The following is a 16,296-nucleotide window of genomic DNA, read 5'->3' as shown; positions in this document are numbered from 1 at the left end:
GCTGGTCAGACCACACATCAAAGAACCGGTCAGCCCAGATCTAGGTGGAAAGTTCGCAGCAGGAGCCCAGGCGGTGTGGGTCATCACTCTGTGGTATTTCCCCCTTCCTCCCTCTTTTCCTCTCTGTTCTGTGTGTTTGGTTGTAGGACCATTTAGTAAAAACTCAGGCAGGTGCATACGTTGGTATGATTCTGACAGAATAGATGTTTGCTTTCCACCTAGATTTTCCGGTTAAAGAATGTAATATACAGGTGATATTCCAGTGTGACTCGTCTTCTTGTGTTCATTGTTGTGTCTCCGACCAGGAGAATTTACCCGGACGGAATTACACTTTCTGGCAGTGGTTTGATGGTGTAATGGAAGTGTTAAAAAAACATCTTAAGCCTCATTGGAATGATGGGTGAGAACCGTCGTTTCTTTAATCACTAATTGAGTTAGGTCATTCTTTTCAACTTTGAAACATCATGCTCTGCTTCTCTGGTCTTTGTGATCCAGGGCTATTTTGGGTTTTGTGAACAAGCAACAGGCCCATGACCTACTCATCAACAAGCCCGATGGGACCTTCCTGCTGAGATTCAGCGACTCTGAAATTGGTGGCATCACCATTGCCTGGAAGTTTGATTCTCGTGAGTGCCTCACCCTTATAAAGCATATCTTAGCTCTGGTTAGCGGCTTTCATTGCTAGGTTACTCTGACGACTCACTGAGTACTTACTAAGAGGCCAGTACTGATGAAAGGAACACACATGTATAACTGTGACATAGCTGTTGATAACAGGGCAGCCTATGTCATGGGACATGCCATTGGAACTCTTATCATGGGAAACACATTTACTAGTTCTGAGAAACAAAAGTGTGCAACCCTGACACGGCAGCTACATGAAACACCACATTCTGTTCACAATTTCAGCTGCTGCTTGTTTCAAAATGTTTGCCTTGTTATTCAACCTCTAGCTTACTTTAGTGAAGAATTACTTTGATGACTTGGAGTCAGTAGACTATAAATAATATGCTATTTTAATTATTCCTTTGTCCTAGTTCACATAAGTATATTGCTGTTGACCATTTCCACCCAAGAATGTTAGTTCTTCCCTCTGACCCTCACTGTAAGTAAGATAAGAGTAGTGTGCTAGTTTTCTTGTGACTTATAAAGATTTTAATAGCCCTCACACGTCCTCTGGTTCTGTACATGCTTCCTGTTTCTCTTACATGCTTTTACATATAAGGGACTCACGGATTGGTCAGTAAGAGCTGTTTCTTCTAGAGAGGGACAGAATGCCATTTGAACTTGAAACTACCTGAGGTCATTGGATCTCTAGGGAAGTCGCCAATGCATTACCTGCTTATCTACCCATGGCTTAAAAACATTACTTGATCTACAAGTTGTGGTTATTTTTTAATGGATATTTTTATTGGGGCAATTTTAATAGAGAGTATTAATTTGTAGCATAGCTGTTTTAAGGTTTCCTATTCAGAAATCATGTTTAGAATATGATTGTTCTGTTTATTGATCTAGAGGAAAGAATGTTTTGGAACCTGATGCCTTTTACTACCAGAGACTTCTCCATCCGGTCCCTGGCCGACCGCTTGGGGGACCTGAATTACCTCATCTACGTGTTTCCTGACCGGCCCAAAGATGAAGTATACTCCAAATATTACACGCCAGTCCCATGCGAGCCCGCCACTGGTAACAGTGCTCGCACTCTGATTTGGTTCTGTTGTGATTCTGGTTGTGTTTTAGTTTTGTGTGACTGTGTGCATCTGTCTTGCATGAAAACCTAAAACAATTAGTACTTTGTTACTGTTGTTTGAGCATTATCCAGGGTAGATGTGAATCCTGGGCAATCTTCAGTCATACAGAAAATACACCTGCCATTAACCCCATATATCAGATTGAAAGGAGCAAATTGCTTTTCAAACAAGCTTAGATCAAATAAATTAGGAAGGTAAAATTTTGTATTTCAAAACAGAGATGTTTGTATTGTTTTCTGAGCCTAAAAGTGTTATATATTTATTGTAAAATTTCCAGAAAGGTGTAGAAAGGAAAATAGATCTCACACATCTCTCATCTAGAAATGAACCGTTGGGAACAATTTAATAAATATTCTCCCAATCTATAGAGATAGTATTCTTCATTCATTGTCACCAGCTGCTTACCAAGTATATTTCCTTTGCAGAGGTTACAATGTAGTAGTGAAAGGAAGATAGTAAACAAGTAAGTAATTTAGTGATGGACACTGTGAAGTAGGCAAGGGATCCGCCAAGCAATAGAGAAGTGACAGGAGGAGGATGGGGGGGCAGCGTTTCGTTAGGGTGGTCAGGGCAGATTTCTCTGAGGAGGTGATGTCAGAAGAGACCTGAATGAAGTGAGGAAGCTAGCCACCCAAAGATAGAGAGAGGAAACACTGTAAATCTGAGTTACCAAGTGCAGAAACCTTGAGGTGGGAGTGAGGTTGATGTGTTTGAGAAACCTTTCGAGTTTTCAAAGGTTTTTGAAAGGAGCTTCCTGAGCAGGAAGAAAGTGGTAGCAGATGAGGGCAAAGCAAAAGGAGGGGCCTGCTTGGGTCATACTATGCATCATCATTTGCAACCTGACTTTTTTCTTTCCTCCACTTAAAAATATATCATAGGCAGAGTTAAGGTCAGTAAGTCAGTCCTGTCCCATCTTACATCATTTTAATGGTGGCATATAATTCCATTTTCTGATGAGGCCATGTCAGTTATTTAAGATACAGTTCAAGTTATTCAGTTTTTTGTTATGATTAACACTGAGATAACCTGGTCCATACATCTTGTTCAATTGTTTCCTTAGGATAAATTCCTAAAGTAGATTTGGTGTCAAAGGGTATATACTTTCTAAGCATTTTGACACATCTTTGCAGAATTGCCCTCCAGAAAGGGGAAATCCGTTTTCCTCCTACAGATGTCTGTTGGAGTAACTGCTTTGCCGTCCTCCTGCCAGTCATAGCATCTGTTCATCCCTTTCATGTTTGCCAGTCTGATTGGCATAAAAATCATGTCCTAGTTCTTATTTTTACTTCCTTGATTCTAGGTAAGTTCAGAACATCTTGTCATATAATTATACTAATAACAATAGTCATAAATACGGTAATAATAGCAGCTAAAATTTGTTGAATGCTTAGTGTTCATTTACTGTTATTAGCTTACTGCTTATGGACAGTATTTTGAGCACATTTCATAGTATCTCATTTAACCTTCAAATTAAAGGTGAAGTCTACGAAGTAGGTACTATTACTATCCTCACTTTGCATATGAGGACCTGAAGCACAGAGAAGTAAAATAATTTGCCAAAGGTAGCACAGCCCAAAAGTGGACAAGCCAGGATTTGAGCTCAAACATTCTAGCTCCAGGACCTGTATTTCTTAACTTCCACATTATTGGCCATTTGTGTTTTTTCTGTGAAGTATGTTTATGTTCCTTGTTCATTTTTCTTTTGAGGTTCCTTTCTTCCTTAATGATGTGTAAGTATTTTTATATAGTAAATAAATCCTTTATTATATATAGCAATAAACAAATGCTATTTATTATATATAGCAGTAAATAAAGCAAATAAACCCTTTATTATATATTTTTTTCTTCAGTGTGTCATTGTTCTTTTAACATTTAAGTTTTATTTTTGCTAGGTTAGGTGCAAAAGTTGTATTTTCTATATGACTCAATCTGCCAACCTTTTTCCTTCATTGAGTCTGTCTTTTGTATCCTGCCTTCCCCACCCTAAGATAATGGTTCTATGTTTACGTGGGAAAATAAGCCAAGATATTTTCAGTGTATGTTATATTTTGGATTAAACCTATCACTGTGTTTTTGTTTAGCACAACTAACCTAGATTTTTAAATCCTATTTTTTACAGCATTTCTTAGGTTTTTATCTTTTCTGCCAACCTATAAAATTATCTGTAGATTATAAAGTGTATAAAAACATGATTTGAAGCCAGAGCAGAAGCAGGTTAGGATGACCAGTACTTTGTGAACCAGGTGGCCCTGTCTTGGGCTGTTTGACTGACAAGTTCTTCATCCTGTTGTCCTCAGTGTAGTAGTCTTCATTGTCTAGTACAGTTAAGATCACACTTATCCCCATACTCACATACTCAGGAAATAAGACTTATTTAATTCACCACCCTCAGACTATCATATTCCTTCTACCTACTTAACTGGATTTCCACAGCCAGCCTTTCAAAGCTATGGCTCACCAGATCACTCTCAGGTTTGTCCTTAGCCTACCACATCCCAGTGGGGATTCAGTGGAGAGTGAAACACCAGCATTCTTTTGAACCAGCCATGGGGCACAGATGACACTCGCTGGCATGAGTGGCCATCAGATTAACCCCAAATGCAGAACCCCAAGGGTACACACGCAGATACCAGAAAGAGTGACATTACCTTTCCTCAAAGAATAGATACTCAGAGTCAGAATAACTTCTGGGTCATCAAGTCCCACCCGTTCCTCTCTCATGCTTAGGTTTCTCTGTGTGATGCCTGAGAAGTGTTGTACACCCTCTGCTTGAAAACCTCCAGTGATAAGAACATCAGTTCTTCCCCAGACAGCCCATTTCTTTTTTGGGCTGCTCTAATTATGACAACCTTCTTCTTTATATGACTGAAAATTCTTTCTCTTTGGACCTTCTATTGGTCATGTTTTTGTCCCCTGGGACACAGAACAAGTCCTATCCCTCTGCTGCATCTGTGACTTGAAACTTTTTAAGATATTTTTTCTTTTTACAGTTACTATGCAATTAATGCTCAATTTAGATTTGAGTTGAAGTACATATTTTCTGTGATTTGAAGAATTTATTAGCACATGCCAGCCAGCTTGGAAGAACTCTTCACTTGGAGTTTTAGTATTAAGGTTTCTCCTCTACCAGGTCCTCCTAACAGATTAAAATATTAAGTGCTTATGTCAGATCCTAAGTTAAATTAGGTAAAAAGAAGGGAAATTGTGTTTTTATTTCATTTGAGAACTTTGCTTCTCATCACCGTTCCCCCCTTGGCAGCTAAAGCAGTGGACGGCTATGTGAAGCCACAGATCAAGCAAGTGGTCCCTGAGTAAGTGTCCAGGGTCCAGCTCTCGCCCCCTGCTGCCTCGTCTGTCTCCCCGGCTCTCCTCACCCCGCTGTGCTACTCCTCCCGTCCACGGGCCCAGTGTGGCCCAGCCTGCCCTTTCCCCAAAACCCCACTCAGCCTGGGGAGGGAACTGGGCTTAGTCACCACGGGGCAGTACCCAGGGCCCCACTCCTGCAGCCACAGCCCCTTCTATCCCCAGAAAAGACGTAAAGATGCCCCCTGAGCCCCTCCCCAAGGCAGCTGAGGCCCTGCTCTGCTTCCTCTGCAGGTTTGTGAGCGCATCTGCAGAGTCTGCGGGGGGCAGCACCACCTACATGGACCAGGCCCCCTCCCCAGCCGTGTGCCCCCAGGCTCATTATAACATGTTCCCACAGAAGTAAGTCATGTTTTGGGGCTCTGTGGGGAGGGCCTGGGTGCTTGGCCTCAGGCTGGCCCCTCAGAGGGCCACTGGGCAAAGAAATCCAGAGCTCCTTAGGCCTGAGGCCACCCAGCCCAGGCTGGGCTCTGGCAGGTGCCCAGGTGAAGGGAGGGAGAGATGGAGCCAGAAGATATTGGTAGTTCAGAGTGGGGTTGGGCAAATGTCATCTCCCCACTCCCCAAATGGAGGTCTTCCTTGCTCTGTAGGAGGACCAGATAGGGGGTTTAGATGTGTGCACAGGAGTGTTGGGGCGGCTGGGTGGGGAGTCTAGGCTGAGTCTCTCCATGCAGCCAGCACAGGACTGTGCTCCCCAGTGTTCCGATCAGGCGCGGCTCTTTGCCCACGAAGCCTAGGCTGAGCATTCGGGCAGTCCCGGGCCGCTCAGCTGCTGGATGCAGGGCGTCGGGGGCTGCTCGTCATGGCCTCTGACAACTTCTCCCTTCTCTCTCTTCTCTCTCCCTCCCAAGCCCCGACCCTGTCCTTGACAACGATGGGGACTTTGACCTGGATGACACAATGGATGTGGCACGACGTGTGGAGGAACTCTTGGGCCGACCTATGGACAGTCAGTGGATCCCTCACGCGCAGTCGTGACGCGCCCCGACCCCCCATCTTCAGCTTCTTCATCCTCGCCAGGGGAGTTACTCTTGTGGATGTTTTAATTCCATGAATCGCTTCTCTTTGGAAACAATACTCATAATGTGAAGTGTTAATACTAGTTGTGACGTGAGTGTTTCTGTGCATGGTGGCACCAGTGAAGGGAGTGTGAGTGTGTGAGTGTGTGAATGAGTTTGCATGTTGTGGTGTTTCTCCCACTTGCTGTTTATAGTTTAGCTACAGCATAGGGGCCACAAACAGAGGCTATGGTGGTTTTAACCTTGTGCAAAAAGGCAGTTCCATGAACCCTGAACTTGGCCATGTGTCTTGAGGGTGGCTATATTTCGACATGCAGCTGTTAAAGTAAGAGAAGGACTGTGGGAGGAGAAAGCACCTTCTCTCTGGTGACTCTTTGTCACTGTGTATACCAAGCAATTGATATAGAACCATGATTGTCTCTGCTTCTCTTCTGAAATGTAGAAACTGCCTTTTGAGAAAGAAAATCAGTCCTCCTTCCTTCTTTCCCACCCCCATTTTCCTGGGTAGGGATGGGAAAAGGGGAGACATAAAATGATAGCTGGGGCAAGGGAAGTCATGGGTTCTCTGATGGGTAGTGGCTTTTTAAATAACACCTAACCCATCTAGATATTCTCTCCCTTCTCCTCCTTCCCTCTCTCTGTTCCTGTGTGTGCCCCTGCAGACGCATCTGGTGACCTAGTGGGAAGGGGAGGGTCACGTAACAAAGCTTGCAGTGTTGACATGCTTTGTGTTTCAGCCTGTGTGGAATGCCCGGCCTTGGCTGCCAGGTGCTGAGAAAGCTGCCCTGTTGCCCAGGGAAGCTGCCCGTCCGTCTGCCCATCCCTCCTATGCGCTGGTGGAGGCACATGCCAGGCTGTCTGGAGGCTTATTGATAATGACCATTTGCAGACATTGGATGGTGTTTTTGTTTCTAAATTGGGACTTTTTGCTTTCCCCTCCCCACACTAATTTGACATCAGAATTCTTTTTTCCTGCATCAGGTCCTGTGGCATTATAACCAGACCACCTCATGTCCCTTCAGTGTTCACACACACTGTCTTGGGGTGTGGGCAACAGGAGTGGGGTCTGAACCCAGGGCCAGCATGTTCAGTGGGGGTTCAATGTTCTTGGCCCACCTGGTGCAGAGTGCTGGGTGCTGGGCGTTGGCCACTGGGGAGATGCAGTCGGCAGGCTTGCTGGGAAGTTTGGTAAGCTGCAAAAACAAAACCAAAAAGCCTCCACATAATTTGGTCCACAATTTCTCTAGCAGCTTTACACCAGAAGGAAGGCATGGGCTGTGGCAGATAGGCGAGAAGAGGGGGAAGCAGGTATAGCTTTCGGAGTACGCCTCCAAGGTCATCCTTTGGCCCCCCTCTCCAAAAGAAGGACATAACCACACACACCCAGGAGAGAATGGCCCTAAAATCCTTATTTTTATACATGTGAATAGATATTTTTTTTACAGAAATAATTTCTGAATTTATCAGTGTTTTGATGCTGAAGAACATATTCCTCTGTAGTAAATTATTTATTGGAAGATAACTTTTTAAAAGCTGCTGTTTGCTCTGGCTTGATTTCATACACTGATTTATTTTTCTATGCCAGGCAGTAGAATCTCTCTGCCTCCGAGGAGCAGGCCAACCCCTCCGTGGATACCAGCCTTGGCGTGGGATGCTGCTAAGCCCCTTCTGTACCCCTCAAGATCTGGTTAAAATTCCACCCCAAGGATGGGAGTGTTAGGGAAAGGTGAAATGGAAGTCGGCCTGCGGGAGGCCCAGGCTAGAGGGCCTTCACCTCCCGTACCTGCCGCTGGCCACTTGGCCTTCGGCAGCACCTGCCTCTGAGGGGTGCCCTGTTGTTCCAGCAGCCCTGACGGGGCGCAGGGAGGGACACACTTTCAGATGGGTAGTGGATCCAGCCCTAGGGCATGCTGAGGGCCCAGCTCTCGCTTTACAGTAGATCCTGGGGTTGGGAGACAGGTGCCGAACACTGTGGCTGCCCCGAGGAGCCGGGGTTCCCACACCAGCAGCGTTCCTGAGCTGTCCTGTTTCCTGAGGCTATGCCTGTAGATGGGAGGGATTTTGACTGAAAAGTACCCCTGCTACCTACGTTTTATTTTCTCTTTTCTCCCTGTGCCTGCAAACCACAAGAAGAGGCCATGGCAAGTCCTTACCGCCTCAGCCTCTCACTCGCTCCAGACACACACACACACATCATCAAAATGTTTCAATGTGTGGTATGTGCAGGGTTTTGTTGAGGGTGAGGGGAGAAACTAAAAGCAGATATAACTTAAAATGGAAGTATACTTTTTATAATTTTTCATTTTAAAACTTTGTGAAATTATTTCAGATACAGATTTTAGGGTTGAGGCGAATTAGTATATAGCCACCAAAAAAGTATTGTGTACAATTTGGGGCAGTCAGAAAAATGTGTATTTTATGTTACAATAAAGGCTTCCTCTGAAGAGCCAGTGTTGAGTCCTATTTTTCTTTTGTGCATCAAAGGACACTAGAAACTGAAAAGGCAACCCACAAAATGGGAAAGAGAAAATATTTGCATATCATGTGTCTGATAAGGGATTAATGTCCAGAATGTATAAAGAATTCTTCAATAATAACAGCAACAGTTTTTAAATGGGCAAAGGATACAAATAGACATTTGTCCAAAGAAGATATACAGGGGGCCAATATGCACACAAAAAATGCCCAAACATTAGGGAAATGGAAATCAAAACCACAATAAGATACCACTTCTTATCTATTAGGTTGGCTATTATGAAAACAAAACCAGAAAACAACTGTTGTAGGGGATGTGAAACAATTGGAGTCCTTGTGCATTGCAAGTAGGCATGTAAAATAGTGCAGCTGCTGTGAAGACAGCATGGTGGCTCCTCAAAACACTAAACATAAAATAAAATTGCCCTATGATCCAGCACTTCCACTTCTGAGTATATACGCGAATTGAAAGCAGGGATTTAAGCAGGTACTTTTACACCCATGTTCATAGCAGTGTTACTTGAAATAGCCACAAGGTGAAGACAACACATATGTCCCTCAGTGGATGAATGGATAAAATGTGGTCTGTTCACACAGTGGAATATTATTCAGCTTTAAGGAAGGAAATTCTGACAAATGCTACAACGTGTATGAGTCTTAAAGACATTATGCTAACTGAAATAAGTCAGGCACAAAAGGACAAATACTGTGTGATTCCCCTTGTGTCAGGTGCCTAGAGTCAAATTCACAAAGACAAAATAGAATGGTGGTTGCCAGAGGCTAGGAGGAGGGGGAATGGGGAGTTAATGTGTTGTGGGTATGTGGCACTTCGATTTGGGAAGACGAGAAAGTTCTGGAGATGGATGATGGCAATGGTCGCACAACCGTGTGAATGTACTATATGCCACTGAAGTGGATACTGAAATATAGCTAAAATGGCAAATCTGAAGTGTGTCTTACCACAACAAAAAGTGAATCAAGGACCTAAATTTAAGAACCAAAATTATAAAACTTGGAAGAAAACATACAGGTAAATTTTCATGACCTCAGATTTGACAATGGATTCTTAGATATGACACCAAAAGCACAAGCAGCTAAAGAAAAAATAGGTAATTAGACCATCAAAAATTTTTAAATGTGTGCTAAAAAGGATATAATCAAAATGAAAGAGGTATAATCTTCCAGTTATAAATAAGACATAGGGATGCAGTGTACAACAGGAAAAACAGTAATATTGTAACAATTTTTTATGGTGGCAGATGGTCACTAGACTTATTGTAGTGACCATTTCATAATATATATAGGTATCAAATCACTATGTTGTATAACTGAAACTAATAAAATACTGTATGTCAATTCTTCAGTTAAAAAAAATAAAAACCCACAAAAATGGGAGAAAATATTTGCAAATCATGTCTTATATATAGTATGTAAAATATATAAAGAACTCTTAATAAAGACAACTCATTTAAAAAGTTGGTAAAGGATCTGAACAGATAATTCTCCAAAAAAGTATATAGATGGCCAATATACACGTGAAAAGATGCTCAACATCATTAGTCATCAGGGAAATGCAAATTAAAACCAACATCACACTCCACTAGGATGGCTATCATCAGAAGGTCAGATAGTAACAAATGTTGACACAGATGTAGAGAAACTGGAACTTCATACACTGCTGGTGGGGATGTAAAATCTTAGAAACCAGTTTAGTAATTCTTTAAACAGTTAAAGAGTTACTAAACAACCCAGCCTTTCCACCCAGACATTCCTTTCATTAGAATCCAACAGATCACTTACATTCCATTTTTACACACAAAAAATCAAAACATAGGTCCATGGAAAACTTGTACACCAATGTTCATAACAGCATTATACATAATGGCCAAGGAGTAGAAATGCCCCAAATGTCCATCAGCTGATGAATGGATAATTAAATATGAGGTGGTATATCTATACAATGGAATGCTATTTGGCCACAAAGAGGAATAACTACTGAAACAATATAGTAAATGGAAGAACCTCGAAAATATGCTAAGTGAAAGAAACCAGTCACAAAAATACATGTCTTAGATGATTCCGTTTACATGTAATGTCCAAAACAGGCAAATCTGTAGAGAAACATTTGTGGTCACTTAGGCCTCCGTGTGGGGAAGTGGGAAGGGATTGGGGAGGGGGTGACAGCTAAAGGGTAGTGGGTGACTTTGAAAGTGATGAAAATATTATAAAATTGACTGTTGTTGGTGTTGTCCACATCTGTGAATGTACTGGAAACCACTGACTTGTACATTTTGGGTGATTTTGTGTGGTATGTGAATTATATCTAATAAACCTGTTTTTTTAAAAAATCAAGTGCAAGATTTAAACAAGAAATAAAAAGACATGAAAGCAAGGAGGGTAGCCTGATAGAGCAGATCCATGCAAAGGAGCTCAGCTGTGAAAGGAAGACAGGCGTTTCAAGATGTAGAGGCAGATCAATCTTTAAAGGATTTAGGGTCTGAGAGCGTTGATAAAAGAGCACAGGATGGGGGAAGGCTTAACCACGGAGAGCAGAACCTCATTCTAGAGCCCAGCTTTCATAAACTTCACAGTATGAGCGTGTTAGAGCCTAACTTAGGTGGGCACCTTGCTCCAAGTTGCAAAACTATCTCCTGTCATAAAGATGGGAGAAATTTCGTTTTCCTTCATATCAAGCCTATTAGCAAGCACAATTGGTGGCCCCAATCACCAGGTAGAGTTAAGATAACTACGTGTGACAAATGGTGCCTTCAGGTCCCCTTACTTGAGGACTAGTTATGGTTTATCTTGAGCCCCTGTATGTAACAGCATCTGTCTGGGGCGGCTGTATGTGGGAGTGAGATTCTTTCTATCTTTGCACTCTCTTAGCTGATTGCCTCCAATGTGCATCACATTCTAGTTAAATGCTTTATTCATTAACAAAAATTGTCTTTCTTTACTGCCTTTGTAGAAAAGATTTCTGGACTGGGAGACAATTTTGCTTTTGAACAGTTCTCAAACTTGAACGTGCTCCAGAACGGGGTACACCCATTTCCCAGTTGAAGCTGCTTCAAGCACTCTTCTTTGCACTCAACTTTTTCTTCTTTCACCTGCGGGAGTTTGAGGACCCCCCCGCACCCCTCTTCCAGAGTGGGCCAGCCCCGGCTTGGTGGCGCCACTGAGGCAGCCTGCCCCTTTAAGAGCACGCCCCACAGCAGATCCTCCCTAAGTTCGTGGCCGGATTTCCCGCTCTGGGCCCAGCCCTTTAAAGCCGCGGCTCCGTCTTTCTGGCCTGCTGTGTACTGGGACTGAAGTGCTGGGGGCCCTGGGCACCGGGGCAGGCAGAGGGCCGCGACAGGTGCACGTAGTGTGGGCCACTGCCCGGGGTTCGGGAGGGACCCGGAGCCGGGACGGGTGGACGCTGGGGCAAGGAACGCAGAGGCAGAGCCGCTCTCGTCCACTAAGCAGCGCCGTGTGCCACGCACCCGTCAAGCCCGTTCTGCACCTGCCGAGGGAGGTATTACCCCGGTTTTACTGGTCGAGCAGCTTGCGGGACACCCAGGGCCATACAGCCAACAGGCGGCGCGGGCAGGATCCGAACTCAGGGCGGCGTGACCCCAAAGCCTTGCCGTACTCTCTTGCGCACCCCCTGCCTGTCCTCCGGTGCACAGCGGAGCGGCGCGAAGGAGTGGGGCACCCCTCCTCCACAGCGGCTGGGCCTCCGCCCTCCCACGGGTTGCTGGGAGGTGATGGTGCTGTTCCTGCTGCTGCTGTTGCCCCTGCCGCTGCTGCTGCTCCTGCTGCTCCCGCCGCCGCAGTGGGCCGCGCTCCGGCAGAAGTCGCCCCGGGATGCCAGGCTGCCCTGGCTCGCTGGCCTCCAGCACCGTGCGGCACTGGGGCTCCTGTGCTGGGCGGCCGCCTGGCAGCGGAGGAGACTGGAGCAGAGCACGCTGCAGGCGGGCCTGAGCCAGCGGCGGGCCCTGAGGCGGTGTCTGCGCGCCCAGGGGCCCGGCCGTCCCCGCGGGGCGAGCGCAGGTGGGTCTCCGGGGTCAGCAGGGGTCGGGAGGGCCCGCGGGAAAGAAGTCCCCCGGAACCTCGGATTCCAAACCTGAGCACCGCCTCCCGGTCTGCCGCCCACGGAGGCAGACCGGAGACACCCGGACCCAAAACTGTTAGGCGGCTCCATCCTGGCTCTCGGGTCCCCTGCCCACAGGCCTGTGCTGGGTGCCCGCTCTCGGCTCTCACCAGGTTTGCCTGAAATTCTTTGGGAACTGCGGCTTCCTGAGGAGTATATGGTGTCTTGGGGCTGCAGATATGAGCGCCTTCCGGAATCATGTTCCTCTGACCAAGGCCTGCCAGACTGAGGAGAAGGAAAGTGGGGAGCAGGGCCTGCCACCTACCTCAGACCAGCACTGTGGGGAGGTCTCTCTGCAGGTAAGCTGAGAAGCTGGAGCCCGGCCCCACCAAAGACCCCTGCTTGTAAGCAAACCCTCCCACCAGGATGGGCAGAGAACCTCCACCTGGGGGCTCAGGGTCTGGCTCAGACCGAGGGCCAGCACGCTCTCATATCTCCCTCTAGGCCACCTTGCTGGGTCTGGCAGCTCTAAACAGGGCCTACCCTGAAGTGCTGGCTCCGGGAGGCACCGCCCGTGTGACCCCAGCGTCTGCCTGGCCCTGCCCCCTCCCCTGGCCTTGGCACACCCTGGGCCAGCTTAGCCCACCTGGAGCCAAGGACTCTTGGGCCCTGCTGCTGGAGGCACTGAGGTCCCCGGAGCTGCGGGCACTGGAAGCCAGGACGGCAGTCGAACTCCTGGATGTCTTCTTGGGCCTGGAGGCCGGTGTGGAATTGCTGGCTGAGGCAATAGCTGCTGGTAACCCAGGAGCACCTCTCCCCAGACGGGCAGCTGAACTGCGGGAAGCCCTTGAGCAGGGACCCCGAGGCCTGGCCCTTCGGCTCTGGCCAGAGCTGCAGGTGGTGGTAACTCTGGATGCAGGAGGCCAGGCCGAGGCTGTGGCTGCCCTGGGGGCCTTATGGTGCCAAGGGCTAGCCTTCTTCTCACCTGCTTATGCTGTGTCTGGAGGTCAGCAGGACTCAAGGGTAGTAAGCCCTACATAATCATCTCATTTAATCTCCCTACACCAGGGGCTCTACTTTACTGATAAATAAACTGAGGCTCATTGAGGCTCATGAAATCTTAAGAGATTTGCACAAATTCATACATTTATACCCCACCCTCCCCACCCAGGTCTGCCACCTCCAGAACAACGGCCTGTTCCCAGTTAGGGCCTTAGAGGCAGTGGGCTGAGCCTGGGGGAGCCAGAAAGGGGTGTGTGAAAGGGCAGCAGTGGGGTCAGTTGCTCAGAGGGTTGGGGCCTGGGATCCAGGGTGGGGGGCTACTGTCAGCAGAAAGCAAGGACACCACAGATGAAGAGGCCACTTGCTCCCACAGGGGTGCTGGGCCTAAACCTGTGGCCAGAGCAGCCTGGCGGGCTCTACCTCCTGCCCCCTGAAGGCCCTTTTATTGAGCTGCTTCCAGTCAAGGAAGGAGCCCAGAAAGAGGCTGCCCACACTGTCCTGCTGGCTGAGGCCCAGAAGGGCAAGGAGTACGAGCTCGTGCTGACTGACCGTGCCAGCCATACCAGGTGATCAACTGGCCGCCCTCACCCTCACCTCCCACACTCAGCCACCTCAGGCCCTCTGGGACCCTGTTGAGGGCCAAGGGCATGAGCCAGTGGGCCTTTGGCCTGACCTCAGTCCCACTTCCACCCCATCAGGTGTCGCCTGGGTGATGTGGTACGGGTGGTTGGTGCCTACAATCAGTGTCCAGTTGTCAGGTTCATCTGCAGGTAGGTGACCCCTGGGTTGCTGAGGAGCTGACCTTGTGCCTTGGGCTCCTCTGCTTCCCCCTTCCTCCTCTCCAGGCTGAGCCAGGCCTTGAGTGTGCGAGGAGAAGACATTGGTGAGGATGTGTTCTCTGAGGCCTTGGGCTGGGCAGTGGGCCGGTGGCCAGGGGCCAAGCTGTTGGACCATGGCTGTGTGGAGAGCAGTATTCTGGGTAAGCTTCTCTATTGGCTTCTGCCTTCCATTCTGGGGTTGGCTGTACCCCAACCCCTACCCGTCCTGCTGGGAGACTTCTCTGAAGGAGATGAGACCCAGCCTCCTAACAGAGTCCTGCCCTGTGTCTAAGTCCCATCCTTCCTGCTCTCCCTATTTCCTTTCCTGCCCTGTTTCATATTGAGGATTATACTCCTCTCCATTTATCCCACTCCCTACCAAGAAAATTCAGAGTGGGGAAGAACATGTGGGGGTGATGGGCATTTGCACTGTCCCCCACAAAAGTGTATATGTGGGGGGGGTGTCTGCAGATTCCTCTGAGGGCTCTGCTCCCCACTATGAGGTGTTTGTGTCGCTGAGGGGGCTGAGGAACCTGTCAGAGGAAAATCGAGACAAGGTAAACAAGACAGGGACAGGATATGCCTGCACCACGCCCCCAAGGGCCGTGGGCACAGGGACTGATAGGGTAAAGGAGGACAGGGAGGAGAAGCTCCCTGGGGTCCTGGGAGGGGAGGGATGAGTGCCACAGACACACACACACCTGTACACGTGAATCTCCTACCCACGTATACCTGGGCACAGATGCCTGCACCTCATCCACACCCCACACAGCTGCACACCAGCCTCACTCAGGTTGTTTTGTTCCAGCTTGACCACTGCCTTCAGGAAGCCTCTCCCCACTACAAGTCCCTGCGGTTCCGGGGCAGCGTGGGCCCTGCCAGAGTTCACCTGGTGGATCAGGGGGCCTTCAGAGCCCTCCGGGAAGCCCTGGCCACCTGCCCTTTGGCCCCCTTCCCTCCTGAGATGCCCCGGGTCCTTAGGTACAGGCATTTGGCTCAGTTCCTGCAGAAGAGGGTGGTGTCCTGAGCTGAGGCCTGCCCACTGCCCCATCTGCCCTCACAGGCCTCCTTGTTCTTTCCTCTGGGGCCTCTCTGGAGGGGGAGCCCTTGGCCAGGGTCCTTGTCTCTGTGACACCTGACAGCTGCCCATCAGAGCTGCTGGGCCTCAGGGAGGTCCAACATAGCCAGTTCTGAGGGGTTGCTTCAGGAGGATAGCAGATGCCAGCAGCACCCTGCCCAAGCCGCCTCTGCCCACCAGGACAGGTACTGCAATAGTGCCCATACATGCTGATGGCTCCTGTGTCTCAGCCCAGTGCTCTGGGCAGGTGGAAGTGTTGGGAGTTCATGCTTCCAGGCGTGACCCTCAGTAATAAGAAACAGGAGCTGGTGAATAAAGACCTCAGTGTTAACGTCCCTCAGTGTGACAGTTCTGAAGTGTATTCTGCACCATGTGTGCACAGTGGTAACTCTCATTAACAAGGTTCTTACTATATTTCCTTGCATCCCTCCCATCCCCATTCCCATATGTGCTTTCTAGGATCACCTCCCAAATAAAGTTCTCACACTGGGATTCTTGACTCAGGGTCTGCTTTTGGGGAAACTATAGGGGTCCCGTTTGTTCTGCTGCCACAGCCTGATTCCCCCCACCCTTTGGCTCAGGACACCAGGGCTTCCCCTGCTTTCCATTCCAGGATGGGGTAGACTCCAAGTGTGTGTGCACTCGAGCCCTCAGGGACCCTAAGATGGCCTAGGTTAACCTAGAAGACAGAGCCCCATCATCCTGCCTCTTGCCATTT

At 47.9% G+C, this 16,296-nt stretch overlaps 2 protein-coding genes across 8 annotated transcripts in view; both read left to right on the top strand.

Moving 5' to 3' along the window:
* The window catches only part of STAT5B (signal transducer and activator of transcription 5B), a 65,333-nt gene extending 56,750 nt beyond the window's left edge, over positions 1–8,583 (top strand). For all 7 annotated transcript variants that reach the window (XM_036883103.2, XM_057501497.1, XM_036883101.2 and 4 more), the window contains 6 exons: positions 306–400; positions 496–626; positions 1,516–1,686; positions 5,011–5,062; positions 5,349–5,456; positions 5,966–8,583. In XM_036883103.2, the coding sequence (XP_036738998.1) occupies positions 306–400; positions 496–626; positions 1,516–1,686; positions 5,011–5,062; positions 5,349–5,456; positions 5,966–6,092 (684 nt within the window). In that variant the 3' untranslated portion in view covers positions 6,093–8,583. The remainder of the gene's footprint in view (positions 1–305; positions 401–495; positions 627–1,515; positions 1,687–5,010; positions 5,063–5,348; positions 5,457–5,965) is intronic.
* A 3,260-nt stretch (positions 8,584–11,843) lies between these two features.
* On the top strand, positions 11,844–16,070 carry GHDC (GH3 domain containing). The gene is made up of 9 exons (XM_036882984.2): positions 11,844–12,122; positions 12,277–12,640; positions 12,918–13,039; positions 13,185–13,686; positions 14,056–14,248; positions 14,381–14,452; positions 14,528–14,661; positions 14,972–15,057; positions 15,309–16,070. Exons 2-9 carry the CDS (start codon positions 12,355–12,357, stop codon positions 15,525–15,527), a joined length of 1,614 nt encoding a protein of 537 aa, XP_036738879.1. The 5' UTR covers positions 11,844–12,122; positions 12,277–12,354; the 3' UTR covers positions 15,528–16,070.
* The last annotated feature ends 226 nt before the right edge of the window (positions 16,071–16,296 follow it).

The sequence above is a fragment of the Manis pentadactyla genome, chromosome 4, assembly GCF_030020395.1.
Source record: "Manis pentadactyla isolate mManPen7 chromosome 4, mManPen7.hap1, whole genome shotgun sequence".
Classification (NCBI taxonomy): Eukaryota; Metazoa; Chordata; class Mammalia; order Pholidota; family Manidae; genus Manis; species Manis pentadactyla.
Note: the sequence above shows the minus strand (reverse complement) of the source record. Positions and strands in the feature narration are given on the sequence as shown.